The 26,030-nt window shown below is 42.8% G+C and overlaps 12 protein-coding genes across 12 annotated transcripts, besides 59 other annotated features; all 12 read left to right on the top strand.

The window, feature by feature from the left end:
* Window positions 1-26,030: part of a sequence feature (sequence corresponds to BAC RPCI93-27C5) that runs on past both edges of the window.
* Window positions 147-176: a sequence feature (AT_rich).
* Tb927.3.3040 (hypothetical protein, conserved) lies at window positions 252-1,055 on the top strand (the record flags this gene model as incomplete). Its single annotated transcript, XM_838804.1, has 1 exon — window positions 252-1,055. The coding sequence occupies one exon, from the start codon at window positions 252-254 to the stop codon at window positions 1,053-1,055; it is 804 nt and encodes a 267-aa protein (XP_843897.1).
* Window positions 1,290-1,337: a microsatellite.
* Window positions 1,862-1,882: a microsatellite.
* Window positions 1,928-1,972: a sequence feature (A-rich).
* Window positions 2,309-2,330: a microsatellite.
* Window positions 2,808-3,917, top strand: Tb927.3.3030 (hypothetical protein, conserved; the record flags this gene model as incomplete). Its single annotated transcript, XM_838803.1, has 1 exon — window positions 2,808-3,917. The coding sequence occupies one exon, from the start codon at window positions 2,808-2,810 to the stop codon at window positions 3,915-3,917; it is 1,110 nt and encodes a 369-aa protein (XP_843896.1).
* Window positions 4,260-4,339: a sequence feature (CT-rich).
* Window positions 4,476-4,504: a microsatellite.
* Window positions 5,042-6,022, top strand: Tb927.3.3020 (actin-like protein, putative; the record flags this gene model as incomplete). Its single annotated transcript, XM_838802.1, has 1 exon — window positions 5,042-6,022. One exon carries the CDS (start codon window positions 5,042-5,044, stop codon window positions 6,020-6,022), a length of 981 nt encoding a protein of 326 aa, XP_843895.1.
* Window positions 6,529-6,753, top strand: Tb927.3.3010 (hypothetical protein, conserved; the record flags this gene model as incomplete). The annotated part of the gene is made up of 1 exon (XM_838801.1): window positions 6,529-6,753. One exon carries the CDS (start codon window positions 6,529-6,531, stop codon window positions 6,751-6,753), a length of 225 nt encoding a protein of 74 aa, XP_843894.1.
* On the top strand, window positions 7,213-8,913 carry Tb927.3.3000 (hypothetical protein, conserved; the record flags this gene model as incomplete). Its single annotated transcript, XM_838800.1, has 1 exon — window positions 7,213-8,913. One exon carries the CDS (start codon window positions 7,213-7,215, stop codon window positions 8,911-8,913), a length of 1,701 nt encoding a protein of 566 aa, XP_843893.1.
* Window positions 9,206-9,281: a sequence feature (GA-rich).
* Window positions 9,757-9,780: a microsatellite.
* Window positions 9,984-10,023: a sequence feature (A-rich).
* On the top strand, window positions 10,071-10,679 carry Tb927.3.2990 (hypothetical protein, conserved; the record flags this gene model as incomplete). The annotated part of the gene is made up of 1 exon (XM_838799.1): window positions 10,071-10,679. The coding sequence occupies one exon, from the start codon at window positions 10,071-10,073 to the stop codon at window positions 10,677-10,679; it is 609 nt and encodes a 202-aa protein (XP_843892.1).
* Tb927.3.2980 (mitochondrial carrier protein, putative) lies at window positions 11,191-12,060 on the top strand (the record flags this gene model as incomplete). Its single annotated transcript, XM_838798.1, has 1 exon — window positions 11,191-12,060. The coding sequence occupies one exon, from the start codon at window positions 11,191-11,193 to the stop codon at window positions 12,058-12,060; it is 870 nt and encodes a 289-aa protein (XP_843891.1).
* Window positions 12,076-12,134: a sequence feature (CT-rich).
* Window positions 12,848-12,879: a microsatellite.
* On the top strand, window positions 12,933-13,523 carry Tb927.3.2970 (hypothetical protein, conserved; the record flags this gene model as incomplete). Its single annotated transcript, XM_838797.1, has 1 exon — window positions 12,933-13,523. The coding sequence occupies one exon, from the start codon at window positions 12,933-12,935 to the stop codon at window positions 13,521-13,523; it is 591 nt and encodes a 196-aa protein (XP_843890.1).
* Window positions 13,902-13,936: a microsatellite.
* Window positions 13,937-14,920, top strand: Tb927.3.2960 (inosine-adenosine-guanosine-nucleoside hydrolase; the record flags this gene model as incomplete). Its single annotated transcript, XM_838796.1, has 1 exon — window positions 13,937-14,920. The coding sequence occupies one exon, from the start codon at window positions 13,937-13,939 to the stop codon at window positions 14,918-14,920; it is 984 nt and encodes a 327-aa protein (XP_843889.1).
* Window positions 15,355-15,375: a sequence feature (AT_rich).
* Window positions 15,701-15,727: a microsatellite.
* Window positions 15,765-18,044, top strand: Tb927.3.2950 (hypothetical protein, conserved; the record flags this gene model as incomplete). The annotated part of the gene is made up of 1 exon (XM_838795.1): window positions 15,765-18,044. The coding sequence occupies one exon, from the start codon at window positions 15,765-15,767 to the stop codon at window positions 18,042-18,044; it is 2,280 nt and encodes a 759-aa protein (XP_843888.1).
* Window positions 18,060-18,080: a microsatellite.
* Window positions 18,275-18,326: a sequence feature (GA-rich).
* Window positions 18,570-18,594: a microsatellite.
* Window positions 18,815-18,841: a microsatellite.
* Window positions 18,938-18,957: a microsatellite.
* Window positions 19,045-19,109: a repeat region.
* Window positions 19,125-20,033, top strand: Tb927.3.2940 (hypothetical protein, conserved; the record flags this gene model as incomplete). Its single annotated transcript, XM_838794.1, has 1 exon — window positions 19,125-20,033. The coding sequence occupies one exon, from the start codon at window positions 19,125-19,127 to the stop codon at window positions 20,031-20,033; it is 909 nt and encodes a 302-aa protein (XP_843887.1).
* Window positions 20,036-20,070: a sequence feature (AT_rich).
* Window positions 20,542-20,563: a microsatellite.
* Window positions 20,823-20,887: a sequence feature (A-rich).
* Window positions 21,050-21,092: a sequence feature (AT_rich).
* Window positions 21,143-21,196: a microsatellite.
* Window positions 21,220-21,939, top strand: Tb927.3.2930 (RNA-binding protein RBP6, putative; the record flags this gene model as incomplete). Its single annotated transcript, XM_838793.1, has 1 exon — window positions 21,220-21,939. The coding sequence occupies one exon, from the start codon at window positions 21,220-21,222 to the stop codon at window positions 21,937-21,939; it is 720 nt and encodes a 239-aa protein (XP_843886.1).
* Window positions 21,544-21,575: a microsatellite.
* Window positions 21,949-22,019: a sequence feature (A-rich).
* Window positions 22,021-22,044: a microsatellite.
* Window positions 22,107-22,219: a sequence feature (T-rich).
* Window positions 22,238-22,268: a microsatellite.
* Window positions 22,346-22,384: a microsatellite.
* Window positions 22,490-22,548: a sequence feature (T-rich).
* Window positions 22,631-22,665: a microsatellite.
* Window positions 22,857-22,904: a microsatellite.
* Window positions 23,088-23,115: a sequence feature (AT_rich).
* Window positions 23,139-23,222: a microsatellite.
* Window positions 23,293-23,356: a sequence feature (T-rich).
* Window positions 23,437-23,463: a microsatellite.
* Window positions 23,505-23,543: a sequence feature (AT_rich).
* Window positions 23,703-23,868: a sequence feature (T-rich).
* Window positions 23,915-24,063: a sequence feature (A-rich).
* Window positions 24,066-24,117: a sequence feature (GA-rich).
* Window positions 24,125-24,199: a sequence feature (A-rich).
* Window positions 24,341-24,433: a sequence feature (T-rich).
* Window positions 24,478-24,500: a microsatellite.
* Window positions 24,508-24,546: a microsatellite.
* Window positions 24,686-24,718: a microsatellite.
* Window positions 24,742-24,808: a microsatellite.
* Window positions 24,987-25,023: a microsatellite.
* Window positions 25,030-25,124: a sequence feature (A-rich).
* Window positions 25,186-25,207: a sequence feature (AT_rich).
* Window positions 25,219-25,258: a microsatellite.
* Window positions 25,364-25,383: a microsatellite.
* Window positions 25,521-25,558: a microsatellite.
* Window positions 25,559-25,718: a sequence feature (T-rich).
* Window positions 25,816-25,869: a sequence feature (AT_rich).
* Window positions 25,969-26,009: a microsatellite.

The following is a 26,030-nucleotide window of genomic DNA, read 5'->3' as shown; positions in this document are numbered from 1 at the left end:
GCATTTATGCAATCGTTCATACTTCTTCACCTTTGCCGTTTGTTTTCTCATCATATTCTCTCCCTCTTTTTTTCTTCAAAAAAAAAACCGTTTATACGTAGTACCCACAACGACAGCGGGTAGGTAGTTGATCCTTTTCTTCCTTCATATATTTTTCTTTTTTTTTTTAAAAAAAAGGTAAAGAAATAACATATTTGTTTAGAACCTGTGTGCCCCCGAAAGTTTGGAGTTTTACACATTAGAGTTATTTGATGGAAACTACAACACACGTTGTCAATCCAGGTGAGGAAGGGGCTTACAGCTCCATAACAGAGGCCATAAACGCTGCTGTGGATGGCGACACGGTTCTCCTGAAACCTGGCCTTTATGAGGAACTGCCTAAAGTATTTAAAGACATCACCGTCACAGCGGAGCGGGATGCGTCCCTTACTGAAAGTGAAACCATCGTTACAAATGGTATTGTTATTGGTTCAAATGCCACTTTGAAGGGCCTACAGGTGCGTGGACGCGTAGATGTGCGCAAAGGACATGCCGTCATTGAAGAGTGCGACATTCATCACGGATGTGATGGAATTCGGGTGGGGGAGGCGGCAAAATTGACGGTCAGACGCTCACGCATTCATCACTGCGAATCGGGTGGTGACGGCATTTACTTTTCCACCGGCTCAATGGGAGAGGTGGAGGATTGTGACATTTATGAGTGCCGTGTCAATGGCGTGCACGCTAACAATGCGAGGGTAGTCATTGCACGCAATCGTGTCCGCGATGTTCTCTTTGGCTTTTACTTCCGAGGGCAATCATCGGGCTCTGTGGAAAGGAATTCTGTAGAACATGTATCGAAGTTTGGGATATATGTTACGGAGGGCAGTGACCCTGTTGTGCAAGGGAATATGGTGAGGGAATGTGGCATGCATTGTGCTTTTGTGTCTCAGGGTGGAAAGGGAATATGGGTGGATAACAGTTTCGATGGCTCCATGCATGTGCATTCGGGGTGTGACGCAAAGTTAGGTTCCAATCATGTGGTTGGAAGGTTGGACGTCGATCCACCGACATGAGGTATATCGTCCCGTATGATTGTGTGAGTATACGCCTGAGAGTACCTTTTCTTCTTTCTTTTGTTTCAGTTAAAACTTGACACCGCGTTCTTCCCTCCTTTTTTTTTCCTGTTCTCCCCTTCCTCTCTGTCGAGGTGCTGTTATTATTACCATTCGTCATGTGTATTTACGATGTGGTATGCGGCATTTAGAAGATCCATCAGCTTGATACACGCAAATATAAATAAATGAACAATATATATATATATATATATATATATATATATATATATATTTGTATATGTTTGTGAGTTTGTATGTGTATGTGCATGTAAAGGATGGAATAATAGAGAAAGTAGCAGCGAAGCAAGAAGTGGGGGGGGGAAGGAGGGGAAAGATAAGGCCGTATGTATGAGAGACGGATGAAGGGAAATCTACATGAAATGACAGATGTAAGTATAAATCTTTTTACTTTTTGAATAATGCGAGGAAAGAAGTGTCCAATGTGCATGCGTGTACTTGTGTGCGTGTGTGAAAGAAAGAAGAAGAGGTTCGAAATATAAAAAGAAGAAACAAGTTAGATAGATGTGTGTTTATTCAAATCATAAGCACACGCGAGAAATGCAAGATTGAAACCGCTTCTTTGCTCGTTTTTATTCCTTCTTTTTTTTTTCTGTTCCCCCCTCTCCCCGTTTACCACAAAGCGACACTAACCTTTATCATCATTCTTCACGTGGAATAATGATAGAGAAAGCAAGATAATAGGAAGATGCGGCACGGTGGAGGGCGCTGGATGTACTTCAGGTAGTGTTGTGTGGCTTTACTTCGTGTGTGTGTGTGTGTGTGTGAACTTTATTTTTCCCATTATTTTTTGCATTCTTTTTCGGTACCCCCTTTTCTCTCTCTCTCTTTTCTTCTCTTTCCTTTTCCTTTCCTTTACTACTTTTACAGTTAAGTGTTTACCATTCTCCTAGTCAATAAGTAAGGGTCTGTGAAGATATGTGAAGGTTTCAATGACGATAGCGACAAATGCACCCTAAAAAATGTTTGCGTTTGCATGAATCAAAGAAGAAAAATTGCACATTCCGCGCATTTCGGTTGTTGAAAATGTCTGTAAAGGCTGATGGTGTGTGTGTGGTAAAATGCACAAGGGAACTTTAAAAAAGGGCAAGTGTGAGGCACTTTAAAGGGAGAAAAAGGAAAAAAAAACAGTATCAGAAAGAGTACGTGTGGATGTTCAACCACTGCTTCTCATTCGTTCACTCATTCATTTGTATATATATATATATATATATAATGCCATGTGGACTTCGAAAAACGGTCTTGCTATTCGTATATTACTCGTAATGATGCTCTGCTCTGCACTGTGTTGCGTTGCATTGTTCGACTCTTTTTTTTTTTTTTATAAATGCAAGCTCGGAAGTTCGTGTGCAGTTTGCTGACATCGTTGATGTTGATGTGGTTGTTGTTATGCGGCGGTATTCGATTCTCTTTCCCTGTATTCGAGCACAAGATTGTTATATATTTACCGCACAGGTAATGCTCTCCTCTTTTTTATCCCCTGCTTTTGCACCTTTTTTTACTTTTATTGTTTAACTCAGGAGACTTCAGGAAGAAAACCGAAGGCTGGAAGCGGTGCAGAAAAAAAGAAAAGCAGATCTTTCTCTCGTGAAATTCTGTTACTTACCCCCCTCTCTCTCTTTGGGGTTGTCCAGGACTTATTACCATATCATTAAGGTACGTGTGATTGAGAGTGTGTCTTTGTTAATAAGAATGTCGACAGAAGATGTGTTTGTTGAGTCTGCTGGAGAGAAGTATAGACTTCAGGTACTGCGCGATTTCCGTAAGTTTAAGGAGTTGGTCCTCTCAACAAATGCATGGACGAAGCAATACTCCGACTCTCACACGCTTGTGGAAACGCGGCCACCTGAGGACAAAAGCACGGGAATTAATATCGTGCGTGTGAAGCGAGAGATGCCAGGAGTGACGTGTGAAGATCTTTACGACACCTTACACGATGCGGGATACCGCGCGACATGGGATGAGAACATGTTGGAAGGTAAAAATATCGCGACCTTGAGCCCACACAATGATATTGGCTACTATGCCGTAAAGCTGCCGTGGCCATTAAAGAACCGCGACTTTTGCAACCTTCGCTCGTGGATGGAGTTCACCAATGGTGAGTTCGTCATCTTCAACCACTCCGTCAAACACCCGAACTGCCCGGAAAAGAAACAATTTGTTCGCGCCCGCTCCATCATTACCGGCTACCTTATACAACCATTTGGCGATGGGGGCTGCCTGCTGTCGTATATCACCTGCAGCGATCCATGCGGCTCTATTCCGCACAGTGTTATAAACTTCACCACAACACGTATCGTTCCAAAGGTGATGAACCAACTGCAGAAGTGTGCGTTGAAATATGGTGAATATTTCGCAAAGAATGGCAAGTGCCCACGCGAGGAGTTACCATGGCGTACACCCAAGATGAATTGGAGTAGTACTTTTAACTACCCTGGGGAGGAAGAGGCAGCGACATCAGGAGCTAATGTGGGACTTAATGATACGCGGGAGGGAACCGTAAACCGTGATGGTGAGCGTGTGATGTCATTAATGGAGGAATCATCCCTTGCAGCGGGTTCTCAGTATTCCTCTCCCGCTTGTGATGGCTTGACGGGGCGGTGTGTTGGGGCTGAAAGCGCTACGCCCACGACGGCAGAAGGGGATTCGCCAGTAGTTCAACAGTACAAAGACATCATGCACCGATTGGCGAATGTTGCTGATGATACGTTCATTGTTGAGGGAAGGGCACCTGCCGTTGCGGAATATACGTCCCGTGTTGGTGTATTTGTTGATGGTGTCCGGCGTACATCTCCCCATTAAGATAATATTTGAGGTCCATCGCTCCCCGTTCTCTACGTAAACCTAAACGACCTGTTCTATACGCTCATGTTTTTTTTTTTTTTTACGTTTTTTGAGGTATGTGGGCGTTTGCACTGCAATGCCTAACTGCTTCTGGAGGTATGTATTGCTAATTACTTCCGTATGACCATTGTTTGCCGCGTCAATAGGAGGAAATATGTTTGACTGTGCAAACTGTAAAGTCGCGCAGCCTTTCCCCCTCTTTTTTTTGATCCAAAGTAGGGGTGATTGAACTTTCACCTTCCCTGTTGGATGTGAGGTAAAAGAGAAGAAACAGTGAAGTGGAGCGCCCACAAGATGTTTAGGGAGCAAGAGCAAAGAGAGACGAGGAGAGAGAGAGAGAGACGGAAAAGGAAAAAAAAAGGTAAAAAGAAAGGAAGGGATGAAGCAAAGGTGCAACGATGGCAAACGGTTAACAATAACAACAGCGCTGAGTGACTGGGGTTGAGGTGGCTCTCCTCTTTTTACCGTTGTCATGCCTTTATGTTTGGGAGGGTTTATCGCTACATTATTTTCACGTATATATATATATATATATATTTATATATGTGTGTGTGTACCTGTTGAGATTCGTCACTATTCTCATTTGTTGTTGTTATCATTTTTTTTTTCTATTTCTTCCCCAGTTGGGGCTCATTTTTATATGACGTTTACGTACTGAGTCCGCAACCGCGGCTCTTTCCCCTTTCCCCTTCCCTTTCCACCCCCCTGCAGGTGAAGTCGGTGGGAGGAATTGGTGAAGATTTTTGTTACAGTTCAGTAGCCGCCTCAGTCTATTACACACGCATCCACCCGCACACGCTCTTGTGTAATAAAATGCATGCAGCAGCTTCACGTTGTCACTTTTCTTCCTTCTTTCCCCCCATGGTCTTTCGCCTTCCCCGTTTTTTTTTCCGTTGTAAGCCCGCTTAAGTTGATGTTCAGTGCCGGTGCGGTGGTTGTGGACATCATTTGCATGTCTTTTATTGTACGTTACCCCATTTGCGCCTCGTTATGCATATCCTTTTTTCCATTTCCCCCTTCATTGAACGTGTTGCACAGTTTCATTCCCCCCCTAATAAACGATATATATATTTCAGTATCACATGGACGCTACATGTGTAATTGATTATGGATCACATACAGTGAAGCATACCTGCATTTCAAAGGCTGATAAGAACTCTGCCTTTGAGTTCAATATTAACGAGGCTCCAACTCAAGCTTTCGCGGCTAATGATTCGCTAGACATTGTGCTCTTCGGTAGACATGTTGCCGAGTTGATCTCAGACACATGCCCCGCTGGGTCTGCGCTCACGCTATGTTTGCTGACGGACACATGGTTACCGCGGAGGAAACGCGAGCTGCTTCTGAAGTGCTGCTTTGAATGCCTTGGTGCTAAGCGCGTTTCGCTAGTGGACAGCGTCTCGACGGCTCTTTTCTCCTCGGGAGAAACGACGGGTGTTTGTGTGGATGTGGGCTATGGGGGTGTTCGTGCGGTCCCGGTGGTGAACGGGTTTCCGCAGTCATTTTTAGGCGAGGATGTGCGCTCTGTTGGAGCGAAGAATACCGACACGGTGTTGCGCCGCCATATTCCGCAGGCCAGTGAGCCGGTGCTTCTCGCGCTCAAGTCAACGGTATGTTTTGTTGGCGATGAGCCTCCTGCAGTGTCCCGACAGATATCACTTCCTGATGGGAGCACCTTTCCAATGACGCTCAGCCCGTCTGTATGTCGGGAAGCGGGTGAGGCACTTCTTTACAATGCACCGACAGCCAGCGCTCCAAACGCTCTGCGGCACATGTACCAAAAATCGTTGTTGGAGTGCCCATCGCTGGATCGTTGGGTACTTGTTGGAGCAGCCTCAGGCATGACGGGAGTGGGGCGAGTACTTGGGGAAGCAATGACACATGCTCTCACAGTTACGCAGAGAGAAGGACCGCAATACATCGCCGTGAAGGATCCGGCTCACGCTGCTGTTTGTGGCGGGGCGATTCTTTCCCAGTTGAGTACCTTCAAAAAGATGTGTGTTACGGTTGAGGAGTACGTGGAGGAAGGGCCGCACTACTGCGTACGGCCCAAGATTATTTGAGACACGCGTGGAGTCGAGGTCCCTTCACATACGCCTTTTCTCTTTGTTTGGCGTGCGGACCAGTTAGTGAGTGCATATGCATATCCACCTTTATGCATGTGAGGGTGCTTGTGTGTAACCCTTCTTTCGTTTCGTTCCCTTTCTTCACATATCGCCGCGTACATATCTATGCGTACGCAAGCCATCACCACCTCGAGCTGTTTTGATATTGTTATTTGATCCGTTACGCCTTGCGCCCTGTTGAGATTCTTTACTTAATTTATCACTTTGCATTTACGCATTCAAACAGGAACCTGTATAGGAACGAACCACCAAATAGGCAGACTACCCGTTCGATCGCACACGCATACGCACACACGCATACACGTGCACGTCAAACTGACGTGTTCACACATAAGCCCTTCCTTTATCACCCGTGCGGTGTAGTGTACGGGACCACTTCAGCATACTAGTAGTGGGCTTTCTCCTTCCCTTTTGAAGCTGCACATTCCGTTTATTTTTATGGAATGCGGCTTCTTGCACGACTGGGGCGGCGTCTGCGTGCCCGTTATGAATTGGCCCGTGGGCGCATGAATTTGCGCCGGATGAGCGACCACGAACTGATTGGACGCTACTGCGGTTTGGCTTTTATTCCTTTTACGGTGTGTGTATGTGGCGGCAGTATGCGGAGTTATGCAACGGACCGTGTGCATGTGGCCATGGAGAAGCGTGACAAGGAGAGTTCACACTGAAGAAGGGCCGTGCTTATGTGTCATCGTTTGCGCAGAGCAGGGGGACACCCATGGCTCTGTGTTATTCTTTTCCTTTCTTTTTTTCTTCGCGGGCACACTTACTCACTCTCACTCATCCACTCACGTACGCAGGGGTACGTATATGCATATATTAATTTGCTGGGAAACTGTTTGAGCCAAGGTTTCATTGTGTTGCGTGACAACCTTTGCGTTACGGTGACTGATGCTCCTCTTTTAATTTTGTTGTTGTTTCTAACTCGCCCTGCGTGCTTGCGACCTCTCTACTCCGTTACATCATGGGAGGAAAAGCGAGGGCGGAAGCAAGCTAAGAAGAAAAAAAAAAGCAAAAGTTAACCGAGGTAAGAAGAGAAAAAAAATCGTGAAGGGGATAAAGGGGAAGATATAGTAGAGATATTCAGCAGATAAAGGATTTACACTTAATAAATACGAACCGGACTGATGCTGTCTACAAGTGGGAGGGTGAAGCGTAAGAATGCCGCACCTCTCCAGAAGGTGGGGCAGACAAAGACATCTGTTGTTGATCAGCTTGAGGAAGCGCTGCAACAACGCGACTTCTCCAAGGCCACAACCGTTCTCGAGTTTTATAAGACAACAAACCAGCCAGTGGGAGATCTCCCCATTAACCCATGGTTGGCCTACAGTGCATTTCACATGAATGACGTATCCAAAGCTCTCGATGTATATAAGGAGCTCTTGTCGCTTGATGGATGCGATCCAATGCACTATATTCACATGGGTTGCTGCCATTTTGTCAACGGGTCCTACGCAGAGGCGGAGGAATGTGCGTTGAAGGGGCCGGACTGTTCACTGCAGACACGCTTGCTGTTTCACATTGCTCAGAAGACGTATGATGAGGACAAGTTGCTTGTCTATCACCAGAAGCTGAAGGAAACGGTGGAGGATCAACTATCGCTGGGTGCTGTTCATTTCTATCGCGGTCACTTCCAGGAGGCAATCGATGTGTATAAGCGCATACTTCTCGAAACCCGCGAGTACATCGCACTGAACGTTTACGTGGCCATGTGCTACTACAAGATGGACTATTATGATGTTAGTCTCGAAGTGCTTAATGTGTATTTGCAATCGCACAATAATAGTGCCACCGCCATTAATCTCAAGTCCTGCAATCATTACAGGCTGTACAATGGCAAAGCGGCTGAAGCGGAACTGCGTGTGCTGATCGACCTGCAGCGCTCCACCTACAATGTAGAAAATGATATTGTCAAGCATAACTTGGTTGTCTTCCGTAATGGCGAGGACGCCCTTCAGGTGCTTCCGCCACTGCTCAACGTTGTGCCAGAGGCTCGGCTGAATCTCGTCATATATCACCTGCGCCATGAGCAGATTGAGGAGGCCTATGAACTGATTAAGGATCTTGAACCTGTGGCTTCAACGGAGTACATTTTGAAAGCAGTTGTGAATGCCTTCATTGGACAGAAGTTGGACTCAGAGGAGCATTTGAAGACTACGCGTGAGTACTTTAACCTCATAGGATCTGCACAGTCCGAGTGCGATACAATTCCAGGTCGGCAATGCATGGCTTCGTATTTCTTCATCTTGCGCGACTTCCCCAATGTGCTCATTTACCTACGTTCCATTAAGCCCTACTTCTTGAATGATGACACTTTTCTATACCTTCATGGTATTGCATGCGCTGCAACTGGGAGCTTTGCTGAGGCGGAGGAATCACTCACAGCAGTGCGTTCGGAGAAGGTCAAAGCGGAGTTCAGCTACATGAGTTGGCTTATGCGCGCACACATCATGAACAAGCATGCAAAGCGGGCTTGGGACATTTACCTCAAGATGGAGACCAGCGCCGAGTCATTTAATATTCTTCAACTCATGGCTAACGATTGCTACAAGGTGTGTGCCTTTTACTATGCTGCGAAGGCGTTTGATGTTCTTGAGCGTCTTGACAGCGCTCCTGAGTATATTGAGGGGAAGAAAGGGGCCTGCATTGGTGTCTTCCAGCAGGTGTTCGCTGGGCAGGAGCCGGCAGATTCGTTATTTGACGTTATGAAAATGTTAGATATGAGCGTGCAGCAGCATGCCAATGACCCGAAGGTTTCACAGCAATTTGAAAGTATTCTGAAGGTCATTAAGGACTGGGTAAAGGAGAGCAAATTGAAGAAGAAGTGATGTGGGATGGAGGCGGGGTATATCTTCGTTGGTCAGTTAGCTATCTTGCTGAAGTTTTTTTTTACCGCACTTCGTGTCGTGTCCTCTTTATGTGGAATTGAGACGTTGGCCAAATGAAGGATCTGTTAAACTAGGGAGTTAATTGGGTATTGATGTGTGGTCCTCGGTGTGTTTGTAAGGCACAGAGATGAGAAGATACATGGGATCAAGCAGGAATGAGGCAAGTCATCGCGTTGCTTCGGTACGTGTGTGTGGAATAGAGCCATGTGACGTACCATTTGCTTCACTTGTTTTCCCTCCTTCCCTCCCTTCTTTTTTTTTTTTACACCTTTTCTACGCCTACTCTCGTTTCTCCTTTCTTCCTTCCTGTTTTTTATATGGGTGCTATGATTCACCATATTCGAACACACCTTTCTTTGTTGCTTCCTCATTTCTCTTCCTTTACGTGATGATACTGTGCAGTCAAAAGCCCGCAAAGGATATGCAAACTTACATGCGTTACCTACCTTTCATTTATAGAGAATTTCTGTTCTACCACATTTTTCGATGAGGGAAACAATACCAGACCTAAACAGCGGCGGAAACGAAAGAAAAAAAGGGCCCAAATTGAGAGAAGAGATATAATTGGGAGAAGGGGGGGGGGAGGAGGATCATAACCGCAAGTTTTTCGAGGTGTGGTTAGAAGTGAATATTTTGCCGTTTTGTGGTTTAGTACACGCCTATTTTGCTTCTTTTTTTTTCCTTCTGTGTTTGTTTATATCTGATGGGAGGGAAAGGGATAAACATCTACTTTTCCCTTTTATGTACTCCCCTTTGTTCTCTGTTGGTGCTTAATATTGAATCTGTGTGTGTGTGTGTGTGTGTGTGGAAGAGGGTTTCTTCGTTGTTAACGTCTACGCTTCGTAGAGCAGTTTCACACTTACCTTCGCTGGAGCCGCATTTTTCATCCCTTTTCTTTTCCCCCCACTTTGCAAACGTTTACTCTCTGGCGCATTATTTTCTTTTTCGCTTTTTTCTTTTTGTTTTCCGCTCATATGTCACACGCGGGGGGTTCGTCCCCTTGTTTCCGTTTTTCTTCTCTTTCCTTTCCTTTTTTTGTTTTTTTTCTTCACATTTAGGAAACTGTACGTGTGTGGGAGAAGTGGGGGACGAAGGAAATGATTCGTCATGGACTCACTGGACCTCCCGCATCATCTGACCCGTCTGATGCTGTTCTGTCAGGCATTTATCCCTTGTATTTTCGGGATGAGTTCCTTGGAAGCTGCATTGCAATAGCTCCTCGCATTCTCATAACAGCAGGGCATCACTTCAATTCTCTCAAGGATGATGTGGGTGATCTTCACCTTCTGGATGCGGCCAGTGAGGGGGAAATTACTGTGGTATATGTCTCAAAGGACCGAGTGCATGATTTGCTCGTGCTGTGGGTTAGTGCAGATTTGAACTGGGTGCCACTACGCGGGTTTCAGCCCCCTGTTGGAGCGCGTGTGGCAACCGTATGGCTGTCAACAAAATGGCCTCATGATACGATCGTGTCACCAGGTACTGTTATTGAAGTTAATCGTGGCAACTGCGTGGTTCGCGGGACGGTGAGTACAACAGGCTCCAGCGGATCGCCGGTTGTGGATCAGTTTGGGGATCATATCGTTGGGATGCATCTCATATCAAACACTCGTGATGGATCGAGGGTGTCGGGTTTTATTTCGTCGCGGATGATCGTATCGGCTCTTGTCGCAATGGGTGTTCCGTGTCGTGAGGTGGAGAGGTGATGGAAAATAATAAGAGTTGCGGAAGGGAGTATGTGAGGTGCACCACTTTTGGACGGTGAGATAAGCAGGGAGGAGTTTGAGGGTACTTGTGGTACAGTACTCCCCCTCTTTTATATTCTTTTGATTTAAGGCAGTCACTTGTCTGCTAGCAACCCCTCTCTTTCTGTGTATATCTGTTTTTTTGTTTTATTATTGTTGGTGCAGTTACCCCCTTCCTTTTCTTGTCGTGGTACTGTCGCTGATGCGTCATTACCCCTCTATTTTGTTTCCATATGCGTCTTCACGAAAGCGTCGTCGCAGACGTTTGCATATTTTTGTCTTCCATGCACCACTCCACGTTCATTTCTTGCCTCTGTTCATCTTTTCTTTTTTTTCTTTTCTCTCGCTCGTTCCCCGTGTTGCCGTTGTTTTGCTTGGCTGCGGTGATGTGTGTATTATCTGCTGATGTTTGCTTCTGTTTTATTGTAGCAACCAGGGCCGCGCCGTATTGGGTGCGTATAAGAATAGTGTCATGGTTTCCGAGGGCACTTCCGCTGCAGGTCGCCTGGAGGGCGAGTCGCCGCTTGCGCTGCGCGTCGATACTGGCGAAATTGTCGCGGGATGCCTCGCCGGTTTTGTGGAACATTTCTTTATGTTCCCGTTTGACACTTTGAAGACACGGGTTCAGAGTGGGGACTCGACGAATGTCATATTAGCGGCAAAGCGTATTTCGCGGAATGAGCGACTTGCACATCTTTACCGCGGATTCGCGCCCATCATCGTTTCTGCCGTTCCAGCGCATGGTGCATATTACAGCACATATGAGGCTGCGAAGCGTGTCTTTGGTGAGGATTCCACAGTGTCTATAACGGTCTCTGCCAGTTGTGCGGTCGCTGCTCATGACACCATTTCCACCCCATTTGATGTTATCAAGCAGCGGATGCAGATGGACGGGAGCCGGAAGTTTGCTTCATCGCTTCAGTGTGGTCAATGTGCAGTTGCGGAAGGGGGCGTGCGGTGCCTTCTCCTCTCTTTGCCCACCACTATTTTAATGAACATTCCACATTTCTCAGCCTACTGGTTAGTTTATGAGGGGTTTCTTGCATACTTGGGTGGTGAGCGGCGCAATAGGGAAACGGAAGTTGCGGGAGATTACATAACCGGGGGCCTCCTGGCAGGCACTGTGGCTTCTATTGTCTCGTCACCGTTAGACGTTGTAAAGACTCAGCTGCAACTCGGTCTTAGAAAGAATATCCCCGATGCGGTGCGCTATGTCTTAGTCAATCGTGGCACCAAAGGTTTCTTTGCCGGGGTTACGGCGAGAGTTATGTGTACCGCTCCTGCTGGTGCCCTGTCAATGATCACATATGAAACGGCCAAGAAGTTCATGGAGGAACGGTAAAAGGATTGTAAAGCGGGAAGCGGGGGGACAGGAGGAGGACAGGAGGAGGGAAGGGGAAGTGGGAGGGTGAGGAGTCTAGGAGTCTAGGAGTGCGCGGGGAAAGAAACCAGGGAGCGAGGTGAGAAGCATTAAGTTGAGCAGTGTGTTTGTTGGTTTATTTTGGGTTCGTATTTACGGTCCCCGTGTTCTTGTTTCAGGTGTGAACCCCGGGGTTATCAATATGAGAAGGGTGCATGTGATGCAGTGGGTGGAAAGCTTTTCACTATTTCCAGTAATAACCGCTGTCGATTTCACTTTTCATTTTGTTGAGGAAGGGGTTTACAATTCACCATATGGACGGTGTCGGAAGTGATGATGAAACCAGCTGATACACTTCCCTTTATTACAAAAAAAAAAGAGGTTTTATTTTTGTACGGTTAGCGCAGAACACACAGGTATAACCATCGGTATCGTCTTTGGTAGTCTGCGAATATACTTTTTTCCTTTTTTAAACACAGGATTCATAAACGGGTAAGAGCCAGACAGTGGCTGACAAGGGTGTTAGGGGCCTTACATTGTAAACTTATCTGTATTTTTTTTTTCCCCCGTAGACCTCTTATGTCTCATTCTTGTCAGTAGCCGCTTCCCTTCCCGCTCCAGTAATGTGTTTGACTTAACTGTTGTGGATTTGCCCCTGTTCCCACTCCTTTTTTTTGTTTTTTTTTCCTCTCTATCCCTTTGTAGTGCTGACGTGAGGCGTCTCATTGAGTATTTGGTGAATTCACACAGACACCCAGGCACATAGAAGTATATATATATATATATATATATATTCATATACTTAATTGAACTTGTGCGGCACTTTAAACTCTTTCGCTGCCCCTACAAGTTTCATGAGCGACTCGCACGCCCTCCGCCGGTTGTTATATGCCGGTGCTGAGGAGGGATCTGTCGCTCCCCGTGGCCACCATCATGGCGGGTCATATGGCACACTTATTTCTTCCGTAGCTGTGGAGCAACCGGCCGCTGTGCAGCCCCGCAGCGGACTCCGACTCTCCAGTGCCTGCCTTGCCGGCTGTTTTCTCGGTTGCGCGACGATGCGGGCGGCAAACCGGGAGCGCTGGTGGCTGGGGCTTTTTTTCATGGGTGGGTTGTACTACAATGCTGTGAAAGCGCATAAGGTGGGTAATGGATTGGTGGGTCATCAAAGCGGGTTTTTCGCAGCTGGGTTGGGTGCAATAGGATGCGTTGGTCGATTGCTTGTGCGAGTGGGGAACCCAAAGGCAAATAGGCGGCTGTTGTGTATGTTTGCTGCGTTGATGTGGTATGAAGTCGGCCGCTATCATTTGTGGTCGGAGCACGCAACAGAGTTTCGGAAGGAGGTTACTCCGGAGCACGCATATGGCTTGTTGACAGAGTACGTGCCACCCCATATCGACACAGATTTACTTCCTTATCGATCTGTTTCTAGGCGCCGAGACTGACTTCCTAACTTTCACGCGTATTGTCACTAGCGGATCGTCATCATTAGTGTATAATTTCCCGTTGCGTCATTCTTTTGAACGATCCAGTCTTTACTTTTGCGCGCCACTCCATTCTCTCTATGGCTTACTTGTTCTCATAAACAAGACCATTATCGTTATTTTCCTACTTCCTGTATGTCATGTTACATGTTTTATTTTGTTTTCTTTTTCTCTTGCTTTTTATAATTGTTCTCATGAACGCTCGGTAGTTTTGCACACACCACAGATAAAGCGAAAAGAGCCATTTACTAACAGTTTTCCAAGTCAAAACACGGGAAAGGGAGAGAGACACGCTAAGTAGTCTCTAGCAAAGACCGATCAGGTTCACATAGCCAGTTGACAAAGCAAAAACAACAAAACAAAACAAAACAAAAATGGCGAAAACAGTGATCCTCGACCATGATGGTAACAAGGATGACTTCGTGGCCATGATTCTGTTGCTTTCCAACCCTAAGAAGGTGAACCTAATTGGTTGTATCTGCACTGATGCTGATTGCTTCGTTGAAAACGGATTTGATGTGACGGGAAAGATCATGTGTGCCATGCACAGGCTCATCAAAACGCCCCTCTTTCCTATTGGAAAGTCAACCGCCACTGCGGTGAATGCGTTCCCAACCGAGTGGCGCTTCAGCGCGAAAAACTTGGATGATATGCCATTCCTCAATATTGTCGAGGACGTTGCGCTGTGGGAGAAGCTGAAGCCTGAGAATGAGGCGCACAATGGCCAGCAGCTGCTCGCCGATCTCGTGATGAAGTCAAAGGAGAAGGTAACCGTCTGCGTTACGGGACCACTTTCCAACATGGCTTGGTGCATTGAGAAATACGGTGAGGCATTCACATCGAAGGTGGAGGAATGCGTCATCATGGGTGGTGCAGTTGATGTGGGTGGGAATGTTTTCCTCCCCACCACTGATGGCAGTGCCGAGTGGAACATCTACTGGGACCCACCGGCAGCCAAAAAGGTATTGTGCTGCCCCAACATCCGCTGTGTTCTCTTCTCGCTTGACGCCACCAACACCGTTCCCGTCCGCTCCGTCGACGTAAAGGGTTTTGGTGCGCAAAATCAATACCTCCTTTCGCAGATGGTTGGTACCATGTGGGCCATGTCTACTCATGAGGAAATATTGCGTGATGGTGACGCCTATTACGCCTGGGATGCGCTGACAGCGGCGTATATTTTGGAGCCCACTATTGCCACACTCGAACCGGTTGCTTTGGATGTGGACGTCAGTAAAGGGAAGAGCGAAGGCCGAACTCCACGTGCCAGCGGTGAGGGCAAGCCGTGCGTCCACGTCGCCAGAAATCCCTCGAAGCAGATGTTCCACGACTTAGTGTTCGCTTCCACACGCGTTTGCTGAGACCCCGCGCAATGCGCAAATTCGAAAGTTAAAAGGAGAGAGAGGGGAAAAAAAACAAGTAAACAAACAAACATCAGAGCAATCATTAAAAAAAAAAAGAAAAGCCCGCAACAAACAAGAAAGACGAATTAAAAGAAATTAACGATGAGAATGCAGAGGTTAGGAGAAGTCTGTAGGGAGAAGTAGTGCAGTTGGCGCATCTGATGTTAATGATGGCCCAGCGAAGCGTTGTGTATGGGTGGGCTGGGTACTCCTGGCCTCCGTTTAAAAAAAAAAGTATGGAGAGAGACGAATATGGATATTATTAAAAAAACAAACAAAACAACAACAACAACGACAGAGAATGTTATAGGGAGAAGGGTTATGGTGGGTGAGAGGAAGAGGGTACTGTGTGCAGATCTGTATTCTTATTCTTCTCTTTAATATATACACTCATTTTTTTTATATTTTAAATACTTATCTTTTGATGGTATTGAGCAGATTACCGTAAGGTGGCTGAGGTTAAAACATTTTTTTCCCTTACTGCTGTGACATTTTTTTTCTTTATTTTTCCTTTCCACTTTTATTATTTCACCTCTGTTGGTGTGGCCATTCGTGAGTTGTGAAGGACCTTTCTTAGTATTAATGCTGATTTTTGATTGTTTTTTTCTTTTTTTTCTTCGCTGTAATGCTTCTGATTCAAATCACTCATTTATTATGCAAGGAATTGTTAGGCGGCGCAGGTGAGTTTAGTGATTGAGTGTGTGCGTGTGGTCGCAAGCATACGCAGGCACGTAAACGTATATATATATATATATATATATATATTAGATTTGTAGAAGCATTGAAATTGGTTACTGCAGCTATGGTTGTAGGTGCTGTGAAAGAGAGCTCGCAGAGCCTCACGGAGACATTTGATTTCGGAAGAAACTCCAGGCTTTTAAGGAGCGAGACCGAAACGGAGCCCGTAGTATTTGCTGCGCCACCCCAGACATATTTGTACAACCACAAAACAAAAGGGCGCCGAACGTTTCTGCAGGATCAAACCACATCGTCTACCCGCCTTCCGCGAATTTTGCCCAAGGGGCTTCCGTACGCTGCCAACTTCATTTCTTTTGAGGAGCTACTCGGATGCGGTACCCTTCAGACATGTAGTCAAGACGAAGTCGACTTTTCCGTCGAGGATCTTCAGCTCCTCTATCAGGCGAAGTGTTTGGACCAGGCCTTGCCGCCGTCGTGGGAGCGCAAGATGCGGTTTATGGAACTTATTAGTGCAAATTGCAAAGGAAAGTTCTTTTGCCTGAGGGAGAGTGGACTCGGGCCAATGAGCGCGGAGGCCATTGCCCACATTTTGTCATCAAATAACAAATATACAATTCTTGACCTAAGCGGGAACCGTCTGCTGGATGAGGGTGCTTGTTTTATTGCCAAGCTCATTAGCGTCAATAGGACTCTCGTACATGTCGGACTTCGTTCAAATGATATTGGTCACATTGGCGGTGAGGCGCTTGCCGATGCATTACTTGAGAATAACACGATTATTTCACTTGACGTGGGAGCACACTCAGGTATTAACGGAAACCACATCGCCACCGAGGGTGCGAAGGCAATAGGTAACGTTCTTAAATCCAATAAGGTACTAGCGAAACTCAACCTCGGTTGCAACGGTTTAGGCCATGCCGGTATTTCCCATATTGCTTCTGGTCTTGATGGGAATGAGAGCCTAACGCATTTGGATATTTCCGTCAATAACTTGGGCTATGAGGGTGCGAAGATAATTGCTGATGTATTAGAGAGTTCCTGCATCACCCACTTATCCCTTCAAAGGAACAATCTGACGGATAGTGGTGGTATGGTAATATTCCGCGCCATTGCCGCCGCTGTTGAAAATGGTGAGGACCGAATCGAGTTTCTCAACATCGAGAGCAACGACTTGAGCACAAATTCCGCCAAAGCCATACAGAAGGTATTGACGGTATCATCAGCTCTGAAGCAGCTTCGAATTTCTTTGAATTGCTTCGGTTCTGCTTCAAAGTTTATTTTGGAGGGTCTCGCGGAGAACAAGGGACTGAAGTCACTGCACATGGCGTCGTGTGAAATTAGGGAAACAGATGGCCAGCCCTTTGTCACAGGGCTCTCAACGAATGCCACACTGCAGCACCTTGACCTGTCGAGAAATAAACTCAGAGATGCGGCGACAATATGCATAGCAGAGGCTTTGAAAACCAATAAGGGACTAGTTAGCCTGGACCTGTCATGCAATAACATTATGGATGAGGGCGGATCAGCAATTGCTATGTTTCTTAAAAGCAACAGTACGCTCCGTGAGCTCAGGCTCCGACGCAACTGCATGTCAAATGTAACGGGAGATTTATTAGATGAACAACTGCGGAGCAACACTTCGCTGGAGAATATGGATATTACATATAACGATTTCCGATACAAGTGCCTTCTTGGTATCCGTGCAACGCTTGCACGGAACGCAGAGACAAACAAAGGTCTTGTTGTACCGAAACTGAAGGCGGAGGTGGAGGGTCTTTCCTTCAAGGAGAAAGAGCTGGCTCAGGCTGAAGATGAAATTGAAATGGAGCGTCGCATCATCAAGGACCGCAGTGAACAGTTACTGCGGCGCAAAGAAGAGGCCCGCGTTACGGTTGAAAAGGCTCGCCGTGACATTGTGGATATTGAGAAGACACTCGCCACAGTGCAGGGGCGTATGTATGCTGCAGAGGAGGTTTTGCATCGCACAGAAGAACGTGTATCGAATGGGATGGCAACCATCAACGCTCGCATGTCCAACATGGAGGCACGATTGCAGCAGGAGAGGGATCGTGTGGAGCGAGCTAACCGTGAAATGGATCGTGTGCGGCGGCAACTAAAGCAACTGGAAGAGGCGGAGGCGGCACGACTGCGGCCACTCTTGACAGAACTCAGCATTGCAGAAGAAGATCGTAATCGGGAAATGAAAGCCTGCCAGTATGAGGGTGATAAACTCGCCACGCTGGAACTGGCCCGAAAGGAGTTGGAGGTTAAATTGGGAATCTCTGCCAGGAATGCCGTCTTGCGGACCCCGACGTCGCGGTCGTCAGGGAAATCCCCCTCAAGATCTCCACTGGGATCTCCTCAGAGATCTTCAAGACGATAAGACGTTTCGGAGGTGGTGTGTGTGTGTGTGTGTGTGGCGGCACTCTCACCTCTTTCCCTATATTTCACCAAATATGTACAAAATGCAGAAACACGTCTACGTGGGAGCAGTCCAAAAAAAAAAAAAAATGATATATATACATTTAGTTAGCAATAACTAGTGGCCCGCCATTTGTACCACCATTTTCGTACGCGTATGTGCGTGTATGTATTTCTAGCTTTTTCTTCCTATTTCTTTCCACCTTTCCCTTTCTCTCTCTTTCTTTTTTTTCTTCCTTCCTTCAACTTTGCCGCCTGTGTTTATGTGTACTTGTCGTGTGGGGTTAAGGCGCGTTTCAGCGTTGCGGTGGCCCCACAGAATTTGACGCTTTGGCAGATGGAGGGCGAAGATGTTTGGAGGAAAAAAAAAACTGTAGAAGTAACGCGATGTAGAGAGGTGGACGGGAGGAGGGAGGGGGAATGGTGGCAGCAGGCGGTGTTTTTTTTTTTCATCTTTTTTCTTATATTGTTTCGTTGCTCCCCCCCAATATCTATATATATATATATATATACGTTTTTATTTACTTGTGATTTAGTTGAGGGCTGTTTTATTGCCGTTACGCCACTTCATATTTCCCTCTCCCTTCTCTTTTTCCCCTGATGCACTTCACAAAAAATTTACTGCCGCTAATGTTGCTTCGTTGACGCTTTGCCGCGCGCATTCCTTTCCGCGTATTGGTATTAAGTCGATAAAATCCACATATCTTTTTTCCTATGCTCATTTATGTTTTTCTCCTCCTCCTCCTCCTCCTCCTCCTCTTGCGTGCAGTACAATATATTAGACAGGCAGACAGACGCACACACAAACTTAAAAGGAAAATAGAAAAGAGAAAAAAGAAACAGACAGGACAACAGATAATAATAATAATAATAATTAAAAAAAAAACAAAGCCGCTCGAACTCTGGAGTAATCTTCTGAGATCTATTTTGAAAAGTACAGGGGAGGGGGCAATAATAAAGGCGAAAGAAGAAAGGAAGAAAAAGTGCGTGAGGGAAGCAAAAAAGAAAAAAAGGGGAAAGAAGGAAGAGGAAAATTACATCTATGCCTCGTACACTTTTTAAACTTTCCAACGATGATTATGAAGCTCAAGTGGACTGCCGTCCAGTCCGGCGACGGCGGCGGGGATCGTCTGGATTTGAAGAATCAGCAGCTGATTTTACCATAAAGTCCCCCAACATTATCCGCTGGAGTGGTAACATTGCTCTCATTGGTAAAACTCTCTTTACACTTTGGGGAAGACTTCTTGACAGTTATCGGCGGCCTTTGGGATCTGAGGGAACTTCAACGGCAGCTGCTCCTGATGGCACATTGCCATTCGTCGTGGATACGAATGATGGTCGCGTGGCGAAGCGTAAATTAACCTCAACACAAATACCGGATGATGGGATTTGGCAGAGTACATTTGGTAAAGGGGCTTCACTAGAGGTTATGTTCACTTATTTATATGACGCTGTTGAGAACTTGGACAGTGCGGCGTGGTTGATTGCTTTTGGTATTATTGATAAACTTCATCTTCAGTACGCACTTCACACACATCGGGGACGGGAACGAATTTCAGACTCTGTGGCCGCTTACCACTCCGGTGACGTGGCTTCTGCTGCTACTGCTATTGCTAACAATAGTAATAGTAATGATAATGTAATATCAAATTACCCGTCCTTTCGCTTTTTTCTTGGTAACACTTGGAGGAATCTTTTTGTGGCATATGGTCTTGCGCTAAAGTGGCACGCCGATGCCGCAGTAACATTTGAGTATTTGGTAACCCTTCTTCCTTATGCTTCAACGCAGATGCAACGGTATCTTTGCAAAACGACCGCGCGTGTTGAGCGGGAAATGCTTCGGGCACTGGATTTTAATGTCGCTGTGGAGCTCCGTAACGTGAGGGAACTGTTGGACGTTTTTCTCACATCTGTGGAGCGCATGTGCCTCTCCGCAGCCATTGAAAAATGAGGTTTATATTATTATTATTTTTTTTGAAAAATTTTTTCCCCTTCATGGAGCTCTGAATTTTGATTATTTTTTTTTTGTTGCCTCCGCTCGTTCTGTACGATTATAATTTCACTTACCCTATCCATAGTAGCTTCATGTGACAGATTATTGTTTTTTCTTTTTTCATTGTCACCTTCCACGACCCGCGTAATTATGTGCATGTATTTTACTACTACGTTCTGTATTTTCACAAATGCCATGTTGGATATGTGTTCTGCCGTTTTGACGTTTTATTATGTTGCAAAATGTTTTGTTTATCTTTGGCATTAACATGATGGCTACTCTTTAAAAAATTTCCGTTTAGTTCCATCGTGGCCGATAAATTGTTCATTTGTACGTTATTTCCCTCCTGCTTCGCGCATTTTCTTTTTTTTTTTCGCTTTCGCTTTCGCTTTCCTTTTAAATCATCACATAAACCTGACAGTGCAACCCCTCAGCGAAAACCCCCCTCTTTTGTTTATATTTTTTAAATAATAATAATAATAATAATATGGGGTGTGGGGGGGGGGTGGGGAGGCGAAGTTGTGTCAGTTCTTCCTTCAACTTCCGCGCCGCGATTGAGAGCTTTCATAGTTTCGGCATGTTTCGTGCGAGTGTATTTTTATTTACGTATTTAATTTCATTTGTTTATTTTTATATTCTTCAGAATATATACACAATTTAAAGCTAAAATAAATGAATTTACATAATCACAAATGTGTAGGAGCCAACTGTCTCACTTATATGCGGAAACTCAACTTCATTCACCAGTCTTTTCCGTTATGCCATTCCTTTTTTCCTTCTTTCCTTCTTTTCCTTCTTTTCCTTTTTTTTTTGTCGGTATTGATATGCAGCTCCAGTCACGGAAGGAACAACAGGAAAGACAATAAAAAACAATACAGTTAATAACACGCCTATACTCCTATTACACACCTTTTGAAATATTAAGAGAACGGAAGAAGAAGAAGAAGAAAAGACCAAGAGCAGTAGGGTAATACAAATATACATATTATATTTTTATATATATTGTTATTATTATTACTGCCATTACTGTGGGTACCTCCGCTACCTATCGCTTCTACGATTGCCACTATTATTAACATTATTAGTTACTGTTTATTATTATTAATACTATTGTTATCATTTTCCATTTGATTCCCTCTGCTGTATGTTCTACCCCAACAGCCCGCAGACCTCGCCACAGCTGACGCAAATTCCATACGGGCAGCAATATGCCATGATGCAACGGCAGATTCAACAGCCGTATCATCCCTTTGCTACTACGGAGCCTCAAGCTCGATTATATCCGTATCATTACCAGGGCCCCATTCAACAGGAACAGGGCGGTTTCATCACTCAACAATCCACAGCTGCCAGTCCGCAATATGTTCAAATGCGTGTAACACCTGTGGATCAAAGTATTATGAGCGGCTACCCCAATCAAACGGCAAATGGTTCCTCCTCTTCTTCCTTCAATTATAATATTCATCCGCAACAACAACAACAACAACAGCAGCAGCAGCAGTTGAGACATCATGCCATGCCCGTTGGAAGTGTGCCTCTGCAAGATGATCGTTATCGCAAGCAATTAATTGTAAATTATCTCGCCCCTGATGTGACAAGTACGGACCTTCATGAACTTTTCTCCCGCTTTGGAGAACTTGATGGGGCGCGAATTATTTACGACAAGCAAACCAATATGTCGAAGGGTTATGGTTTTGTATATTTTTGCCATGCGGAAGATGCGAAGGAAGCTGTGGAGCGAATGAGTGGTTACGAATTCCATGGCAAATGGCTTAAAGTTGGTTACTCCACAAATCCATTAAATATTGTGCCCAGTAACAGTTCCCCATACGTTCATGCGGGTTCCCGCGGTGCCGCTGGTTGAAGTGTCACATTATTATTATTATTATTTTTTTGTTTTATTTTATTTGCTTGCTTTATATATTTGTTTGTTTTATTATTTTTGTATATATATATATATATAAATATAAATCAATAAGTCTATACATTTGTGTGCGTGTTTGTGTTTGGCCCGACGTTTTCTTTTTCTTTAAAAAAAAAAAGCAAAAAGCAAAAAGCAAAACGTAACAAAAATTGATGGGAGAGATGCACACGAGGAAAAGCAAAAAAAAAAAAAGGAAGAAAAGAAACGAATAACGAAGGAACGGGTTGGGGGTTTCGGTGGAGAGGAGGGGGAGAGGGAGAGGGAGAGGGGAGGAGAAATTAAGAAAGAAAGGAAAAAAAAATAAAATGACGTTTTGTGATGACTAAAATAAAATTAGGAGAAGAGGAAATAAATAAGTAAATAAATAACTAAATAAATGAAAAAAAAACATAAAAGGGACTAATGACTACAAGTGATGGGGAGGTGAATGGATCAAATAAATTATAAGAAAGCGAACGAATGAAAGAAAGATATTAACAATAAAATTCGAAAAAAAAAAGAAGAAAAAGAAAATAAGAGGGCAGGGAAGAGGAAAAGAAAAGAGAAGAAGTGTCACGAACGCGGAACTTAAAAGAGGAAACCAATCAACCAAACAGAAAATAAATGAAAGGTGAAATAATTTTTCGTTTCGTTTCTTTTTTTTTGTTTTTTTGTTTTTTTTTGTTTATTCTAGAGATTGCGCCACAGCTGGCCCATAATTTTTCCTTGTTTACTTTTTTTTTTTTTTAAAATTCTTAACGAAAGGAGATTTATTTCTCACTTGCATTTTTTTTTTCTCCTCCCCCCTTCACTGTGCAGTTACACGTGTTTTAAAATTTTATTTACTCTTGCGCATATACACCTCAGCATAAAGAAAGATATTTATACGTATATATATATTTATTTATATATATTTATTTATATATGTGAAGCAAAAAAATAAAAAAAAAGAGATTAGAGGGTTGAAAAGAACCAAAAAAAAAAAGTCAAAAACAAAATCAAGATTTTCTTTTCTTTTCTTTTTTATATAAGAAAACAAAAGTTGAAGGTGTATATGAAAAGAAAAGGAAAAGAGTTGCGGTCGTTACTTTTTATTTTTATTTTCCACCTTTTTTTTTCAAAAAAAAATTTTTATTTGTCTCTTCACATCTCTGTCGTTCTTTCATTTCATTTGATTTTTCAATTTCCTTCATTTCATTTCAATTTCATTTCAATTTCAATTTTTTTAATTTTTTGATTTCATTCAATTGTTGTGACATTAATTATTTCTTTCAGTCATCACAGGTGTGAAAGTGGCGAAACTAAACATCATTCAACGAAAAGAAACCAAAAGGAGAGGACAACACCTAAAAAGAAAAGAAAAAAGAAAAGAAAAAAACACACACACACACAAATTGAGGATAGCAAAAAAACTCCTACGGAAAATATTTGAGTAAAACATATTTGTATAAATGATTAAAATAAACAATCAAACAAACAAACAAAAAATTAAATGAAATCGAAAAAATCACACACAAAACACTCACAAAAAAATTAAAATTAAAATTAAAATTGAAATTAAAATTGAAATTGAAATTGAAATGAAGGTGTCAAATGAAAAAAAAAAGAAGAGGCGCGGGGATTTGTTTTTGAGTCTACCGTGTACAAGTGTTTGCATTTTCTCTTCCATTTTTATTGTCCATGTCATTTCCTCCCCGTAACAAACTTATGAATGGAGTGAAGTCAAAACAAAAAAAAAGAAAAAGAAAAAGAAAAACAAAAAGAAACAATGACAACAATATGACAAATTAGAAGAAGAAGGAAAAAAAAAGAAATAACAGTAATACAAAAATAAAATAAACTGAAGTGAAAAAAAAATTAAAGAAAGAAAAAAAATGAATTAAAAAAAAAGGTGGGGGGAGGAGGAAATAAGTTTGATGTGTTCTCAATTTATCTCTTTTACCTTTTTTTCTTTTTCATATATTTTTTTAATTATGTTATTATAATTGGTGTCTTTTTTTTGTTTTTGGCTTTGTTTTAGTTTAGTTTTGCTCATTATGTCATTGTTTATGTTTATTTTTATTCTACTTAAATGTTTGTTTATATAGTTCCTTCCTTCTATCCTTCGTTCCTTTTCCTTCCTTCTTTCCTTCGTTCCTTTTCCTACTTTTTTTCTTTTCTATTATTATATTACTTTATTACTTTATTATTGCGTTGTTGTTTTTTTTTTTATTTTTATTTTCTGCCCTATTCGTTACGTCTATTATAAACACTCACGTGGTGTATATATATATATATATATGTGAGACACTCATGTGCATAAGGGGAAAGAAAGAGGAATTATGTACTTTCTTCTTGTGTTTGTGTTTTGCTCATTATTTGTAAAACAAAAGAAGGAAAAAAAAAGAACAAAAAACAAAAGGTAAACAAACAAACGAAGAGAAGAGAAGAGAAAAGAAAAGAAGAGAAAAAAGAAATATGAATGAAAAGAGGGATTGAAAGATAAGGAGCAAATATTATTTTTTATTTTTATTTTTATTTTTTTTAAAAAATAGAAATGAGAGAAGTGGAATGGAATGGAATGGAGTGATTAGTGGTCTGTTGGATTTGATTTGCAACGCAAAAAGGGAGGAAAATGAAGATGAAAACGGGATTGGACGAAGCGGACCGCAACAAAATAACAACAAAATAACAATGTAATAAATATTGTAAATGTAACAATAATAAAATGATGATGATAATGATGATGATGATGTGATGACGGTAGTAACACATATACGTATTTCTATACATTTTTGTATTTATTATATTTCTATATTTATATGTTTATATCTGTATTTATTCTGTTATTCCGTCGCATAACTAGCGTAATCGCTCTGTTTTGTTCTTTTTTTTGTTTGATGCTTGCACGCATATGCGTGCGTGTGTAATTATGTGTGTGGTGACAATAACTTGGATGTTGAGGTGTGTTGTTGCCTTTATTTCGTTGTGAGTGGGAATTAAAATTTTTTTTTGTGTGTGTTGTGCGCGTTTGTTTGTTTGTTTATTCATTCGGTTGTTTGTTTGGCGGTATCTTTTTATTTGATGTTTTGTTTTTTAATTTTTTGAGTTCTGTGTAATTTTTCTTGATCCCTTGTTTCTTTTTCCCTTTTTCCCTTTTTTTTTTTGCGTTCCTTTCCCCTTCGTCGTTTTTCATCTTCATGTTCATCATCTTTTCCTATTTGTCCCAATATTTTTTAAAAATTATTTTGAACTGTGAGGAATAAATAAATAAATAAATAAACAAATATATAAATATATATTACAAAACAGAGGCCCAAAGGAAGTAAAGAAAGGAAAAGAAAAGTCCCGGCTTCCAAGTGGAAATAAATGCCGCATGTCTTTTACTTCTCGTTATTTTTCCAATTTTTGTTTTGTTTTGTTTTGGATTCCGGCGTGAGATCCCCATGACGAGCAGTTTTGATTTTTTTTTCTTTTAAATTATGTGGCGTTATTATTTATTTATTTCTATTGATTGTTTAAGGCGGTATGCTTGACATTAGAAGTTTGTGCTTTAAAAAAAAATATATTTATATATATATATATATATATATTTATATATGAAAGAGAGGAGAGTATATAAGGAATAGGGAATAGAAAGAAAAGAAAGAAAAAAGAAAGCATCGAGAAAAAAAAGCAAAGGAAAAGAAACTCGAACCAAATTTCTACAAAAAGCAAAAGCAAAACCAAAAACGAAAAAAAAAAATAGAGAAAAAGCAAAAGCCCCGTAACATAACAACTTCATCCACCTTTTCACAGTTCCACTCACTTCCATATCCATATCCATCTCCTCTTTTTTTTTTCTCCCTTTTCATACTCATATTTATATATTTATATATTTATACCCCATTATTTATAAATAAAAAATTATATGAGAAAGTACTTTATATAAATAACATTAGTGTCATTGGTTTTTTCCTTCATTTTTTTCTTTCTTATTATCCGTATTGAAACACAATTTGTGCGTACGAAATATATATATATATATATATATATATACATACAAATATATACCCATTTAAAAAAAAATTGTT

Source organism: Trypanosoma brucei, chromosome 3 (genome assembly GCF_000002445.2).
Source record: "Trypanosoma brucei brucei TREU927 chromosome 3, complete sequence".
NCBI classification, from domain to species: domain Eukaryota; phylum Euglenozoa; class Kinetoplastea; order Trypanosomatida; family Trypanosomatidae; genus Trypanosoma; species Trypanosoma brucei.
Note: the sequence above shows the minus strand (reverse complement) of the source record. Positions and strands in the feature narration are given on the sequence as shown.